The 16335-nt window shown below is 39.5% G+C and overlaps 1 protein-coding gene across 11 annotated transcripts in view; it reads right to left on the bottom strand.

The window, feature by feature from the left end:
- LOC129766800 (cadherin-87A) overlaps positions 1-16335 on the bottom strand; it is a 722345-nt gene that overhangs the window by 61595 nt on the left and 644415 nt on the right. For all 11 annotated transcript variants that reach the window (XM_055767405.1, XM_055767415.1, XM_055767419.1 and 8 more), the window contains 2 exons: positions 8375-8828; positions 8198-8302 (listed from right to left, as the gene is read on the bottom strand). In XM_055767405.1, the coding sequence (XP_055623380.1) occupies positions 8198-8302; positions 8375-8828 (559 nt within the window). The remainder of the gene's footprint in view (positions 1-8197; positions 8303-8374; positions 8829-16335) is intronic.

Genomic DNA, 16335 nt, shown 5'->3' with positions numbered 1-16335 from the left:
AGCAATTGTAATTACTTTTTTCACAATTAGGGTGCTTAAAACTTCAGTCGTCTAAATCTAAGACGCAAGCGGAAAACTTTTCGTCTCAATCTAAGTCATAAGGAGTCAATTAAATTTATTTTTCAAGTTCATTTTACATGAAAAAAACTTGCAACCTTTTTTCCCATGCACTGTCTAATATTTATCCATCAAAGGAACAAAAGATTGTGTGACTCTGACTTTGTTCGTTTACGTTTTTGGTCGGCGTAACGAGAAGTAAAATTGAATTGAAATTAAGTTTAGAACACTTCAAAAATACTGGAATTTCAGTTTCTGTTAAAATGTCGGGCCCTTATGATTTTGAACGTTAGCATTGATTTACGAAAAAAAAACTAGTTCGTTCATTTCATTTGCTTATTTTTACTTTTAATAACAACACTTTTCCTATGTAGTGGACTATTATAAGAAAAGTAACACACATAAACAAAATCTGTGTCGTCACAGATTTAAAAAATCTTCCCACCTTTCATTTTCCATCTCGGTGTTGATGGTCATATATCGAGCAACACTAAAGCTTGCTTCAGAATGAGCGAATTTTTCACTTGAGAAATTCGTCCTTGCGAAATATTTTCGCTAAAGTCATTCACATTGAATTACGAAATCATGCGAATCTGTCAAACTATCGTCTTTACAACGAAAACAGGTTGTACGAGATTGGTGAATCAAATTCATATTACTCACAAATGTGAGTTCAAGTATGTCTTGAACCTCATACAATTCAATGTTAGAAAATTCAGTAAAGTATAAATAGAAATTCGAAAAATTATTTACTATCCTGCCGCAAGCTTGAATATTGCTAACATCTTTCCATCGATGTGAAGCTGAGCAAAATTTTTCATATCTTGTTGCAGCCATCTTGATTGACTTGTTCCAACTTTCTGATGTGGGCAGAGGCAACTGTCAGTTTACCGTGAATTCGTAATTTTTCGCATCAGAAGCTTGGGAAGTTCTATCTTTTTTCGCTCTTTCGCAAGTGATCCCGCGCTTCGTTCTGATTGGTTGGCGAAAAAAGTTCGCAAACATTCGCATGAATTTGTCTTCATTGTGAAGGATTGAAAAACAAGCTTAATCCAATTGTGTCGGAAGTATGCGCGTGAAAGTGAAAGATGACATTTAAGGTTACTGTTTTTACCAGACTTCGTGTGCGCGCGCTTTATTTTCGAGAGACGAGTTTCGAATTTCTCTTCCTCACAACCCTTCCATGTGCAAGCGATGAGACCGGGCTTTAGCACGCGAGCTTGGGATTCGAGCAAAATTTTTCATATCTTGTTGCAGCCATCTTGATTGACTTGTTCCAACTTTCTGATGTGGGCAGAGGCAACTGTCAGTTTACCGTGAATTCGTAATTTTTCGCATCAGAAGCTTGGGAAGTTCTATCTTTTTTCGCTCTTTCGCAAGTGATCCCGCGCTTCGTTCTGATTGGTTGGCGAAAAAAGTTCGCAAACATTCGCATGAATTTGTCTTCATTGTGAAGGATTGAAAAACAAGCTTAATCCAATTGTGTCGGAAGTATGCGCGTGAAAGTGAAAGATGACATTTAAGGTTACTGTTTTTACCAGACTTCGTGTGCGCGCGCTTTATTTTCGAGAGACGAGTTTCGAATTTCTCTTCCTCACAACCCTTCCATGTGCAAGCGATGAGACCGGGCTTTAGCACGCGAGCTTGGGATTGGCTCTTTCTCTTTTCTTCCGTAAAATATTGAGAGGTTTTGAGACTTCCTGTGCACGCGATGCTGAATTTCGAGAGACGAGTATTAATTTTCTCCTCCTCACAACCCCTTCATGTGCAAACGATGAGACCGGACTTTAGCACACGAGCCTGGGTTCGGCTCCTTCTCTTCTCTTTCGTAAAATATTGAGATGTGCTCAAGAATACTTCGTTGCACCTCAACATGGGTGATGCACATGTGTTGGTGCTCGCGAGACTTTCTCGTGTGCCTGCCTCAAAGTGACATTTGGTGCTGTCAGGGGAAGCTTTGCTTCTGGTGTTAAAATTTTAATCTTCGTAATATGGCACGTAGAACAATTAGTGATGAAGAACTGTTTCACATAAATATCGCTGCTAAAGCCATCCAATCAATTAATTCATTTGTTGCACACAACTCGCAATGATTGTGTGAGATATGAGGCTGAATAGGGCAAAGCACATTGTCTCTTCTACGTGCTGTGCGAGATCTCAGAAGGCCTAACCAAATGTCACTTTGAGGCAGGTACCCGAGAAAGTCTCGCGAGCACTAATGCACGAGCATCTCTTCGTGTTCACAACACATGTGCATCGTTCGCATCGAAACGCGACGAGGCATTTCCTGATCACATCACAAAATTTTACGTAGGAGAAGAGAAAGAGCCAATCCCAAGCTAGCGTGCTAAAGCTCGGTCTCATCGCTTGCACATGGAAGGGCTGTGAGGAAGAGAATATCGATACTCGTCGCTCGAAATTTCAGCGCGCACAGGAAGTCTGCTCGCTCGGATGCCTTCTACCTCGCTCATTTGTTGCAGACAGCTCCCAATGACGTTGTGAGATGCGAGACTGGATAACGCAAAGCACACTGTCTCTTTTGCGTGCTGTGCGAGATCTCGGAAAGTCTAGTTTTTACAAACAAAAAATCTGGCAAAATTGTGTGTTAAAGTTTTTTTTGAAAAGAAAATTGAAATCAGTTCAGAAATGTTAACATATAACAAATATCAATCCCCTAGTATTTGGTATGGCCCAGCATTTTCTGCATTTCCAGCAGCTTCATTCTCTGGATTCTTATTCTTCAGATGACTCTTGATTTCCCACCACAGATACTCAATAGTATTCAAGTCCGGTGATTTCGGAGGTGTTTTGAGTTGACTGGGACAGTTTGCTTCAGGTCATTATTCTGTTGAAAGTAGTTATCACGAGAGAGACCACATCTCTGAACGGGAGACAGCAGGTTACGTTTCAGGAAAATCAATTAAGCCATCTTGTCTATCGCCGAATCGGTAAACTCCATGGTTCCAGTTCAAGAATTCGCCAACGTACCATACATCATCTGACTACCGCCGCCGTTTTTTACTGTGGGAACCAAATGCTGAACCTGGAGCACCGTTCCTGGGTTCCTTCACACCATCTGTCTTCCATCCGATTTAAAACGATTGGTCTCCGGCCCATCCGTAGAAAAGACCTTGTTTCAGTACTCCTTAGGTCTGTTTACATATGTCCTAGCAAACTGTAGTCATTTTTTCATATTCAACCTTGAGATGAAATACTTTTCATGGACAACATCCCCCCCCATTGGTACTGTATGCTGCCCTACGGACAATGTCGGCGAAGACAGGTCTTCCAATGATGCCGGCTACTCAGGTAGTCAATTTAGGAATGTGTTTATTTTAGGGTTCTTTCAAATGTTCGTACAATTACCCGTTCATCATCTGAAGATGGGATCCGTTTGCGTCGTCTACCCGGATGATTTTCCATGGTTCCTTCGTATGTCCACTTGTATATGATTTTGTTTACAGTAGAGTGGGTTCTTCTGACAGCAGCTGTTGTTTCCCGCAATGGCCTTCTTCGACAAGTCTTACATAGTATCATTGTACGTGTATCAATATCTATTTATTTCCACTTACTTGCAATGTTAAAAACGGTTTCAAACATCAATGCAAAACTACAACCAACACTGTCCAAGCAGTGGTTGACATTGTGACATTACATATTGACGAAAAAAACACGCTTCTTAACGCAAAATCTTAATCGCAAAATTGAGTATATTGCGATTGGCTGTATATAGATAAGTTAAGAAACGGGTAGAAAGGAATTTATTTGTTGCTCGTTGTATTTTTCATGATGTAAAACATCCTCATGTGAAAATTTTGGAAGTTCGAACCCTGAATTCATTTATTATTGATGGCAACGAGAAGAAACATTTTCCATCTGGTTCTTTTAGAATCTCCTTTGAAGGTACAGCTCTTCTAAATTATGTGCTCATTGATAAGCTCTTCTAAATTATGATGAAAGCATTTGCAATAAGGATGCAGATAAATGCATTCTTTGTGGAGGTGTTCCTCACACAGTTAAGGACTGTCCAAAATACAAGTCCCATTCAATTAAACTTAAGCAGTCACTTAAGGATTGTTCGAAGCGATCCTTTGCTGATATACTCAAGGCTTGTATACTCTTTATTATAGTTTGTTATAGTTCATGACGATTTAGAATAATTTGAAATAGAACAGTGATTGGCAAATGATCACTTCCATGTGGACCTTGTGTGTATTCTAAATCGTCTGGAACTATAAATGTTCAGCATGATTTATCTAGAAACATTGATTGGAAGAGATATTCTTCAATTATTTCAGAATCAGTGGCATTAGTTAATGAGTTACCCCCGCTAGAAGAATATAATTATCTAACTGGTTTAATTCATGACAGTGCTATTGATGCTCAGACGAAGCGAATTCGTTTCGCAGACGTTCTCCTAATCTGTGGTGAGATCAAGATTGTACAATTCTTTATAAAGAAAAATCGAATGCGTTCAAGGATTGGCGTAAATCCTTGCGAACGTTACGACAATTACATTTATCCGGAGCGGAAATTCAAAAGCTTCAGAAAAGCCTAAACTAGAGGCTATTGGCGTAATTTTGTGAATGGGCTTTCTCGAGAATCTTCCTTGAGCACTCTCTGGAGAGTTGCCAGACAAATCAGAAATTCAACTCATTCAAATGAGCAAATTGAATATTCTGAAAGGTGGATCTTTGACTTTGCCAAGAAGATATGCCCAGACTCAACACCCGCTCCACCTCCCTTCTTGGAGACACTTGATGATATCGCGCTTCCGTTCAGTATGGCTGAATTTTCGCTTGCACTTCTGTCATGTAGCAATTCGGCTCCGGGGTCAGATAGGATCAAATTCAACTTATTGAAAAACCTTCCTGATAATGCGAAGAAACGTTTGTTAAAATTGTTCAATGTTGAGCCTTGAGCAGAACGTTGTTCCGCATGAGTGGCGACGGATTAAAGTAATAGCTATTCTGAAACCTGGTACACCTGCGTCTGATTATAATTCTTATAGACCAATAGCAATGCTCTCTTGCATTCGCAAATTATTAGAGAAAATGATTCTATGTCGCTTAGACAGCTGGATAGAATACAACAACCTTCTCTCACCTTCTCAGTTCAGGTTTCGTACAGGTAAAGGAACTAATGATTGTCTTGCTCTGCTTTCATCAAAGGTTGACATAGCCTTGTGTAGTAAGCAACAAATGGTATCAGTGTTCCTAGATATCAAGGGTGCGTTTGATTCAGTTTCCCTTGAGGTTCTTTTTGAAAACCTTCATCTAAATGGGTTTTCTCCACAATTAAATAGTTTTGTGTATAACCTAATGCGTGAAAACATATGAGTTTTTCCCATGGTTCTTCGTCAGTTTTACGGATTAGCTACATGGGTCTCCCTCAAGGCTCATGTCTTAGTCCAATCCTTTACAACTTTTATGTAAATGACATTGATGTTTGTTTATCAGGAAACTGTTCTTTGAGACAATATGCAGATGATTGTGTATTGTCGGTAATGGGCAAAGACAGTATTGATCTGTATGATCCCTTGCAGATTTCTCTTGATAATTTGGTTGATTGGGCTTGTAAATTGGGTATTAAGTTTTCTACTGAAAAGTCAGAGATTGTTGTGTTTTCAAGAAAACACCATCCTGCACAACTGCAACTTAAACTTTTGGGTAGAACAATTAGGCACTCGTTGTCATTCAAGTATTTAGGAGTTGTGTTTGATTCCAGAGGCACATGGGGTAAGCACATAGGCTAGTTGAAACAAAAATGTCAGAAACGAATAAATTTTCTCTAATCCATAACAGGGACTTGGTGGGGGGCTCATTCCGACGATTTGATTAGGTTGGCAACCGTTCTATCTGTTATGGAGTATGGGAGTTTTTGCTTCAGATCCGCTGCCCGTACTCATATTCTGCAACTGGAGAGAGTTCTATATCGCTGTTTGCGTATTGCTCTAGGATGTATGTAGTCAACACATATAATGAGCCTAGAAATTTTAGCTGGTATCCTTGCTCTTTCTTCCGGTCGAGTGATCATTCCGTTTTTTGATACGTTGTGAAACACTCAAACCGATAGTGATAGCAAACTTTAAAAAAATGCTAACCTTAGGCACTCAATCTAAGCGAATGTCGCTATATCATGTATTTCTGACCCTGGAAAGCCCATCTGCTTTATCTGGTTTCCAGACCATTCCTTTATTTTTGTCCAATCCTTCTATTAACATTGACTTGTCAATGAAAGTTTAAATGAGTGGTATTTCAGGTGATCTCCGTCTAATAGTCATGCCTGCAGTTTTTTTGTCAAGATATAAACATATTGACTCAACCAAAACTTTTTTTACTGATGGATCTAGTCTCAATGGTTCCACAGGCTTTGGAGTATTTAATATTAACTTCTCCATATTCCGTAAGCTTAGTTTACCCAGTTCGGTGTTTGTTGCGGAACTGGCTGCAATATACACTGCTTACAACATATTCAGACCTTGTCATCTGAACATTTTTACATTTTTTCTGATAGTCTCAGCTCTTTAGAGGCACTTCGTTCGGTAAGGTCTAGATATTCTTCGTATTTCTTGTCTGGAATCCAACAGCTTTTAAGTGTTTTGATGAGTAGATCATTTAATATCACTTCTATATGGGTTCCCTTCCATTGTTCGATACCAGGAAATGAAAAAGCAGATCTTCTTGCTAAGAAGGGCGCTATGAAAGGACTCTTATTTCATAGTATTACCATTTCCATTACTTTTGATGAATATCTCCATTTTTGTCGTGAACGTGCACTTGAATCTTGGCAGACAAGTTGGAATCAGATGCACGCAACTGCACGCAATCTTCAAGGAGGTGGAGGTGACACTCCATGCAAAATGATTTGTATCAATTTCAATTTTCCACTCGTTGACGGTATGGGAAAGTAAGCAAAAAATCGGCAGAATAAATGTATGGGAAAATAAGAATGCTTCCAGTCTTCATTAATTTATACCGTTTAGGGATTATGTAATTTCTAGTAAGATTAACAAATCTTGGAGAATTTCCGATACGATTGGTATGCAAGTCATCAGAATTCGTTCACAGTGGAAATTGTTATTAACGTTAAATTTATTTCATGAAAACGTGACCTGTGACCTGACGTAGTTCCACGTCAAAAATCTGGCGTTGTTTCGGGATGCTCACCAAATTCATGTGGCCGATTTTCTGGGTCAAGGGGCAATGTGATGATTGCGAAGCTCAAGAACTGTACTTTGATATAGCATCACATTTCAGTCTGCCTTCGTATGAGAATCAATAATTTCAATAGGTACGGGCTATTGAAAGAGAAATATTATTCGAAGTAAGTTAGTTATATCCATCTTCGTAGTTTTTGTGTACCCCTTCTATCTTCCCCGTCAACAAATGACAGCATAGGTAAGAATAGCTCCACAGCTCACAACCTCTAGCACTAAACAATTAGGACATTCTCATCAACGTTGCAACGCTTTATAGCAGCACTGACGAAGGATGCTTTCCACAGCAATGGTAAGCATAACCGTGGGGATGAATTTAGCTGAGATATTATCACCACCCAACCCCCCTTCGAGCACCCTTCGACCATAAGTCAGCAGCAGCAGAAGCAGTTTGTGGCCAACTGGCTCCACAGAAAATGTTCTGTGGAAACCACAACTACCGGACCGACCATTATACTATCCTCAGTCAGTCTTCAACCGGTCCTTTCGTAGATATTATCAGCCGAAGAAATTGATTGTGATGAAAATTTGCTCCGACTTCCAACGGAACAACGGAACAAACGACGCTCGGTCTTGAGGAGAATTTAGCCGACAAAGAGATGCGAGACATGCATATCAGCTTACATTCAGCTGGCGGCGAGTGGAAAATCCGTTCTAGCAATTACCATTATGATTATTCATATTGAATTTCATGCTTGGATGCGTTTCTGTTCTCCGCACTGGAGCTTTTGTTCTATGACATGCAGCCATTCAAGCGAACACGAGGCACGAAATTAGCAGACACCAAGTTGAACTAGGCTTGGTGTGATGGAAAGATGAATGGCGTGTTTTCACTTGCGAAACGCTGGAGAGCCTATCATACGAGCTGCATCAAAACTTTTCTCCGAGATGTCGAAGCGGGTGAATGAATGCAAAACTTACCGGTGGTTCCTCGTTGACGTCAATGATAGTGATGATGAGAAGTCCCTCGCCCTGCTGAATCGAAGGAGCTGTCGTATCCGTGACGAGCACTGTGATGCGAACAACCTGACAGAGTGGAAGAAAGGCGTGAAAATTAACTCATCTCTCCAACCCCTTTCCGAACTAAAATTTACTCACAGCAAAATCATCTCGTTGAAGCTTCCTGTTCACAAACACTTTTCCCGTCCGGTCAATCGTGAACATGTCCTTGAAATCTTCTGTGTCACCAACTTCTTTCCCGTTCTTATCCACAGCGGTGATGGGTTCGGTAGCTGCGTAATCCAACGCCTCACTGGTCGCCACGTCAGGATCGAGCGCGACCAGGGTATGAACAAGCCTTCCCACCGGAGCATCCTCCGATACTTCCGCCCGCTGAGTGGTTGGCGTAAAGTAGGGTGCCTTGTCGTTGCTGTTGATGATGCTGACGGTTAGTGTGGTGGTCCCCGAGAGGCTGGGGGTGCCCATGTCCGCGGCGACAATCTCCATCTGGTATGTATTTCGTCGGTCGTAATCCAGCTTGCGAGCGATGGTCACCACTCCGGTTTGGTTGTCGATGGTAAAATCGTCGAAACTGCCCTGCTGGACTCGGTACCTGCCAAGAAAAGGGTGGGTCATCTTTCAATTGCAATAGCCATCTAATACCGGCCGTAACGCATTAGCATTGTTCCAATTAAATATGAGCTAATTCGTTTCCGAACCAATTCGAAGATTCAACATCATAAATTTTTATTTGCGCGTTAACAAGCCCGTCCGTTCCGAGTCATCCGATGTGTGTAATGTTCGGACTCGAGCCCCTATATCGGTATATACGCTCCACAAACCTTTTGACCTGAATTTATATCCCGATTGTCGATCGTTAATTCTATTTACTGGCGGAGCCGGACACGGACGCAATGTGTTTCCACGCTGCTGCCGTGCGGCAGAGTGGCGGTAAACTTGTGTACTAGTTTCTGGAGCGTCGTAAATCTTGACAAGGATTTGATTAAATTTTAATGTATTGTATGGTGTGTATGTGTATTTACGCAATGCATTGTGTATAGCTGATTGTGCTCCTTGGTGTTCCTCGGCATGTCGGTAACCAACGCGCGAGCATTGGATGTGCCGTGGCCAGTGGAGTGAAATTTATCGCACCATCTCATTTCTCGTGAGATGAAAGCGACACAGTGGGTTGAAAAAATTGGTTTACTGGTTAAAATTGATGGACTTGGGTATTTTGTCTCAACGAATCATTCTGTTTTTCGTTAGAACCAATAATATTCTTGAAAGGTTACAAATGGTCTCGAAAGGTTTTAGTAAATCGGGTACTTTTTGACGTAGGACTACGTCTTACATTAAAGGTGCCAAATCAGAAAATAGGTCACGTTTTTATAAAAAAAAAGGTAACATTAATAACTCTTTTTTCTGCGAACGGATTTTAACGATTTACATACCCATAGAATCGAAAATTTTCTAAAATTTGTTTTATATGATATACATTACAATCTCTGTATATGGTTTGTTTTGTTTATTCATTACTATCAACAGGCCTGAACATGAGTGCCCTAATGATACCTAATAAATGATTAACTTAAAATACTTAATCTACTTAAAACTATGCCTAACTGGAAACAGCGGGCAAGAATGCCTTTCTTAAACTGGCGCGAGATAAGTGAAAGCCATAAGATAAGTAGCAGCAGTTAAATACACGAGACATACTCGATCCGGGTTCGTTGTAACCGTAGTTTGTGCGAGAGTGAGGAAGGCAGAGAAATGTATGTGAACGCAGGTCGCGAGGGCGTATATTAAAATCGATAGACTGAAGAAGATCAGCACAATCGATTTTCGAGGAATTAAGATCGGATATAAAAGTTGCCTTCGCTACATCTCTACGTAAGCTCAACAAATCGAGTCCGATCAATTTACAACGATCCTCATAGCTGGGTAAATTCGAAGGATCGCTCCAGGGAAAGTTGCGTAGGGCGAAACGGACGAATTTCCGCTGGATCACCTCTATTCGCTGGACACTATTTTGATAGTAGGGAGACCATACTATGCTCGCATATTCAAGATGAGAGCGCACTAAAGCACAATAAATAGCTTTGATACAATGTGGGTCTTTGAATTGCTTTGTGATGCGAAAAATGAAACCTAACATCCTAGATGCCTTGGTGATGATGTATGAGATCACAACACGTTTCAAAGAGATATTGCGTATTTTATACGAAAATGTTACAGGCGATCGTTTCCGCGTGAACGATATGACTGAACACTTTGCTGGATTTAAAACCATTCTATTGGTTTCGCACCAATCAGAGAAAATATCGAGTTGTTGCTGTAGGAATATCGCATCATCGACACTATTCACAGTGTAGAACTATTTAAAATCGTCCGCATATGCAAGTTTGGGGCACCCGAAAAAGGATATGAAACGGTATCGCCGATTTTCACTGACATCATGGAGATAGAACAAAGGCAAGCGATGCCTCTATAAATTGACGTCCTTTTTGCTGCCTTTTTTAAAAACGGGGTAAACGAATGAATTTTTCCATGCCTTCGGGAAAACTCCACAGCGTAGTGAGCGACTGAACAATAGACTTCTTAGCGATGAAAAGAGTATGCTGGAACACTCAATACGATAGAAGGGATGCCATCTGGCCCAGGATTCGAAGATCTCTTAACATGCAAACACGCAAGTTGTACTTTGCTGGAACTTATAGCAGGATTAATACAGATAGCAGGTAGGCAAGGTACACTACTAGCGGCTTCATTAATTTGCTCATTGTGAAGTCTTTCGCTAACGAAAACGCAACTGAATTGTTCTCGGAATAGCTCACATATGCTTATTTTGTTTGAAGCATCCACATTGTTGCATGTCATTATGGTTGGTAGTCCTGACTCCTTCCTCTGTACATCAACAATTCTCCAAAATTTTTTTCTCTTTCAGATTACTCTGAACACAGTCCAGATGAGCTCCAAATAGCGCTCTGTTCAATTGTTTATAGTCTTTGTTGATTTCTGAGTAACGGGCTTTCCAAAAAGCACAACGGAGATTGGAAAATTTCCTTAAGTGCAAGAGGAAATTGCGCTGGTTTAAATTGATGAAAACTGGAAGCATTCCCATTTCCCCATTTGTTCTGTCTATTTGTGTGCTTTCCCGAACAGAGCTGTCAATAACTGGCAACTTATGCAGCCGCTAGAATAGAAACAACGAAAGGGGATAGCGAAAAGAAAATATTTGCGAAGTAAACTCCACCCATGCATACACTCTGTCCAACTTCTATAAGACCTAGTGATGATCTTACTGCTTTGTGTCATTATAAACAAACAATGTTTCAATTTATATACCTATACAAGGTATTGGTGACGACCATACATTGCATGGTTTACATATGTGTGTGTGCAAGCGCTGAACGTAAACGAATGTTTTTGAATTTTTCAAGTGTCATGTTTCTTTAAGACCAGTAACATTTTCCGTTGTTTTAGTTGTTTTGATCAATAAATCTGGAAAATGTCGAAGGTAAAAGTGCTCCGGGAGAGAGAAGAAAGACAAACCAATCCATTTCACCAAGAAAATGTAGGTATCAGAGAAATTGCTCGTCGGATTGGACGATCCCATCAAGTATTGCTCAATTATTTTGCGAATCCTCAAAGATACGGTTAGAAAAAGAGAGCTCCACGTAAATCGAAGCTCTCTGTTCGGGATAAGCAGGAAATAGCTAGAACAGCTTCGAATGACTCAAAATCGCTTATGCAAATAGAGCAATATTTCATATTCAATGTTACTCGGGTGACAATTCGTCAAGTTTTGATGAAAAATCCTCACATAATGAAGGTTTAAAAGGTTAAAGCTCTTCATCTTACACAATCTCACATCGGAAGACGTCTGAGTTTTACCAAAGCTCACATGAACCGACAGTGGGACATGGAATGTGGTGACAAAGAATGTTTCCAAAAGAATACATTTTGCTATACACCATAACGAAAAGTTCTTCAATGTATAGGTTATCTTCACTGACGAAAAAAAGTTCAATTTGGATGGCCCTGGTGGTTTCACCGGATACTGGCGTGATTTACGGAAGAAGGAACAGTATTTTTTTACCAGGAATTTTGGTGGAGGCTCGTTCATGGTTTAAGCGGGATTCTGTGCAACCATAAAGCTCAAGATAGCTTTCATATCATTCAAGGATTACCTACATTTTCTGAAATCCTCTCTCCTACCACGCAAAAACATGGATATCGTCACAAAAAATTCACATTCCAGCAAAACAATGCTACTATTCATACCAGCAAGGAAACTAATCAATGGATTAAGGACCAAAAACCTATTTTTTTCGACTGGTCGGCTCGCTCTATTGAAAATCTTAGCGGGATCCTTGTACGCAAAATCTACACTGAAGAAAAGCGGTACACCACGATTGAAGTGCTCAAGATTGCAATTACGGAAACATGGAAAAATATCGAGAAATCCGTTCAGCAGAATTTGGTAAATAGTATTCCAACACGAATTTTCCAGGTTATTAGTCGAAATGGCAAGTTTGCCAATTATTGACATGTAAATCAGCCGATAGTTTTGAATTTTTCATTGTTAATACTTATGAATTTTGAAATGATCTTATAGAAACTGGACAGCTGCAATTATCGAATTTAAGCACAATAAATAAACAAACAACTCTTTTGAACGAAAATGACGCTAAATATACTTTATTCTAAGCATTCAACAATATATGAATGTATTTTGTTGAAATTCTAACTGTTTGTGTTGCAACGAAATAGAATCAGAGTGGTCTAATAGAAGTTGGACAGAGTGTATATACACTTTTCCTTTCACAAACTTTCCAATATTTTTCTAAAAATGGGTTTTCGGTTTGCACAGTAGACACAACTGAGGTTTAACAAAGCGGTTTACTTTACCCGAAGGGTTTGGTGGTTTGTAACTCTCAAGGTGCGTAAGTAACCCCGATTCGCCTCATGCCAAATGCAACGCCGGTAAACTGGAAGCGTTATTGAATGGGCACCATAAATTATTGAAATTCTTCAAGTCACACATGCTCGGATTGTAAGGTAACAATAACGGTATTGTTACCAATCCTGCTAAAACATCAGCTGGAGAACACGTGTGAGAATCCAATGCACATACTTTTGAAGACATTACAGGAACCATGGTACATGGCTGCACAGTGACGCGAAAAAATGTAAAACCAAAAGCGGCGTGAGGAAGATTACATTGACTTCCGAGACGCTATCATAAGTAACACTGACACAGCCTTTGCTATTGCCAGGCCAAAAAAGCAATGCATTGTCATAACATTACAGCACGTATTATCAGTCGAAAAATAAAGTCTTTGATGAGCTTCATTACAACATTACATGTAATCAATCCCACACGTTGCTGGGTGCATTCGGTTTAATGACAGAAGTAGTGAAAATAAATGAATACATTTGCAAGTTCGTAAATGAAGGAAGCAATATGTTGTGTTTCAACAGGCTGCGTTTCAAATTCAGAATACCGATGTCAATACTCCTCGATTGAAAGGTAACGACGGAAAATGCGCTACCAAATTGACTGATAAATCAGCTCTAATGAAGTTGTCTGGCGTATCTTTGATTTCCCAATTCATGAACGAGGCCCAACAGTTTCAAATTTAATCGTCTATCTTGAAAATGACAAGCGCATATTTGAATGTTTATTTTCTTTATTTCATTGTTCTACTTTATATTACTACTTTTGAAAGTTCATAAAGAGAACATGTCAATTAACCCCTTGAACGGAAAATGACGAGTCCATCTCGTCATAAACATTTCTGAACAAACTGACAATGACGAGCTGGAAATTATTGAGGTTTGATGCTTTTCATGAGAGCAGTATCTGTAAGTCATATCGAGTCTATTGCTTTGATTGCAACGAAACCGTAGGTTTCTATATCAATCCCTCCTGTTGAAACTAAGAAAATTAAATCGTCTGCCAGAGCAGTGCTGACTGAGAAAAAATTGTGGCTCAAGGGGTTAAGAGAACGTTTCACGTTTGTTTGTCGAAATACAATGTGTACCGTCCTTTTCGGCAGACTTTCGTTTAAAAATCATTCCAAATCCATTCGTTCTATTACATTCGATCAATTTTATAGATAGAGAAATCATTTGAACACACTTACAATAAATTAGTTATTTTTTATTTCACAATCAATATATTCATTACAAATTATCCTATCCTAGAATATGGTCCTAGAATAAAAGCGTTATATAAAATTTTTCATATGAAATCGCATGAAGATTCTATTTTTCATATTACTGTTTCCAAACAGTAACAGAAATTTCATAAATTTTCAAAAATTCGTGTCTCTATTTTGGTAAGTTTATCACAGCTCCACTGTAAGTTTTTAAAATCAAATTCATTTTTTGAGTAAGATTTTTCGACAGTGCTTTTAAAATGTTGTCTTTCCTAAATATATAATTAATTTTCCAACAATTTCGTATTTCAAACATCGTATCTCAATCTGACATCTGGATTTTTATTAACGATCTTTTGAAAGGAAGATCAATAATTTTGAAAACGCACTTTAAAAAAATCATTCGTAATATAAATTGGTCATATCTAATCAAAAGTATGATTTTAGGTAGTTTCCATCATATCAAGTTAAAAAAAATATAGGAGGTTGTTTCCAAGATACGACCGCATTGTTGGCGTAGAACTACGCTGTTATTTTATATAAGACGCTTGTTTATAATTTAGGACATTATTTTATAATACTGTGAAATTTCAAAAATAACTAGTTAGTAGAATGGTTTGATCGCCCTGAAATGTTTTTTTTTATTATTGTAGAATCAGTTGACGATAATTGATTGATGATTCATTCTTGCCCTCGCAGAACAATACACTAGCTGATCGTATGTCACAATTTGTTAACATGATATAACATAATCAGGAAGGTTGGCATCTTCTGGAGCAGATACAACTGGGGTTTCGGCGTAGCGAAGGTGTACTATTTTACATGCGAATTATGAGGCACACACGTACGCACACAAATCCATACATCGATGACTTGAAGCAAATCAACATTCATAAAGGGTGTTCGGATCAAAAAGTGGTCAACTCAAATTTGTCGTATTTTTTCTAATCATTCATATAGAAAACCTGATCACCCCTCATTTTGTAGGTGTGTGTGTGTGTGTAGAATGATGCCTCTATTTGGATTTTGACATTAGATCTTTAGTTATCAAAATGGCGTCAAAGCAAGAGGAGCGACGAATCAAAATTTTGTACATGCGTCGTGAAAATCCAAACTACACGCACGCAGAAATAGCAAAATCGTTGAATGTGGCCAAATCACCCGTCACCAAACTAATAAAAGTGTTCGGGGAACGTTTGTCGACAACTAGAAAGCCTGGATCTGGAGGAAATCGAAAGCCGGGAGCCGCAGTGACGCTTTCAAACGCAACCCCAACCTTTCCGTTCGAGATGTCGCAAATAAGTTGGGAATATCGTCTACAACCGTGCATGAAGCTAAAAAACGATTCGGACTATCGACTTATAAGAAGGTAGTGACTCCAAAACGCAACGATAAACAAAACTTTACGGCAAAAACAAGATCTCGGAAGCTGTATACGACATTGTTGACAAAGTTTGATTGCGTGGTAATGGACGACGAAACCTACGTCAAGGCAGACTTCAGACAGCTTCCTGGTCAAGAGTATTATACAGCAACTGGGAGGGGAGAGGTGGCAGACTTTTTCAAGCAAATTAAACTATCAAAGTTTGCCAAGAAATATCTCGTTTGGCAAGCTATCTGTACCTGTGGCTTGAAAAGCGACATTTTCGTTGCAACCGGGACCGTCAATCAGGAAATTTACGTGAAGTGTCTTCAAAAGCCTTTCCTGAAGAAACATAACTTGTCTGTGCTGTTTTGGCCGGATTTGGCATCCTGACATTATGGAAAAAAGGCCATGGAGTGGTATGCCGCTAACAAGATGCAGGTTGTGCCCAAGGATAAGAACCCTCCCAACACACCAGAACATCGCCCAATCTAAAAATATTGGGCGATAGTTAAGCAGAACCTTAAGAAGACTCAAAAAACTGTTAGCAGCGAGAAGCAGTCCAAAGCAAACTGGCGTTCTGCGGCGAAGAA

Source organism: Toxorhynchites rutilus, chromosome 1, assembly GCF_029784135.1.
Source record: "Toxorhynchites rutilus septentrionalis strain SRP chromosome 1, ASM2978413v1, whole genome shotgun sequence".
In the NCBI taxonomy this organism is placed as follows: domain Eukaryota; kingdom Metazoa; phylum Arthropoda; class Insecta; order Diptera; family Culicidae; genus Toxorhynchites; species Toxorhynchites rutilus.
The sequence above is the reverse complement of the archived record's forward strand: the minus strand, read 5'-3'. Positions and strand labels throughout refer to the sequence as shown.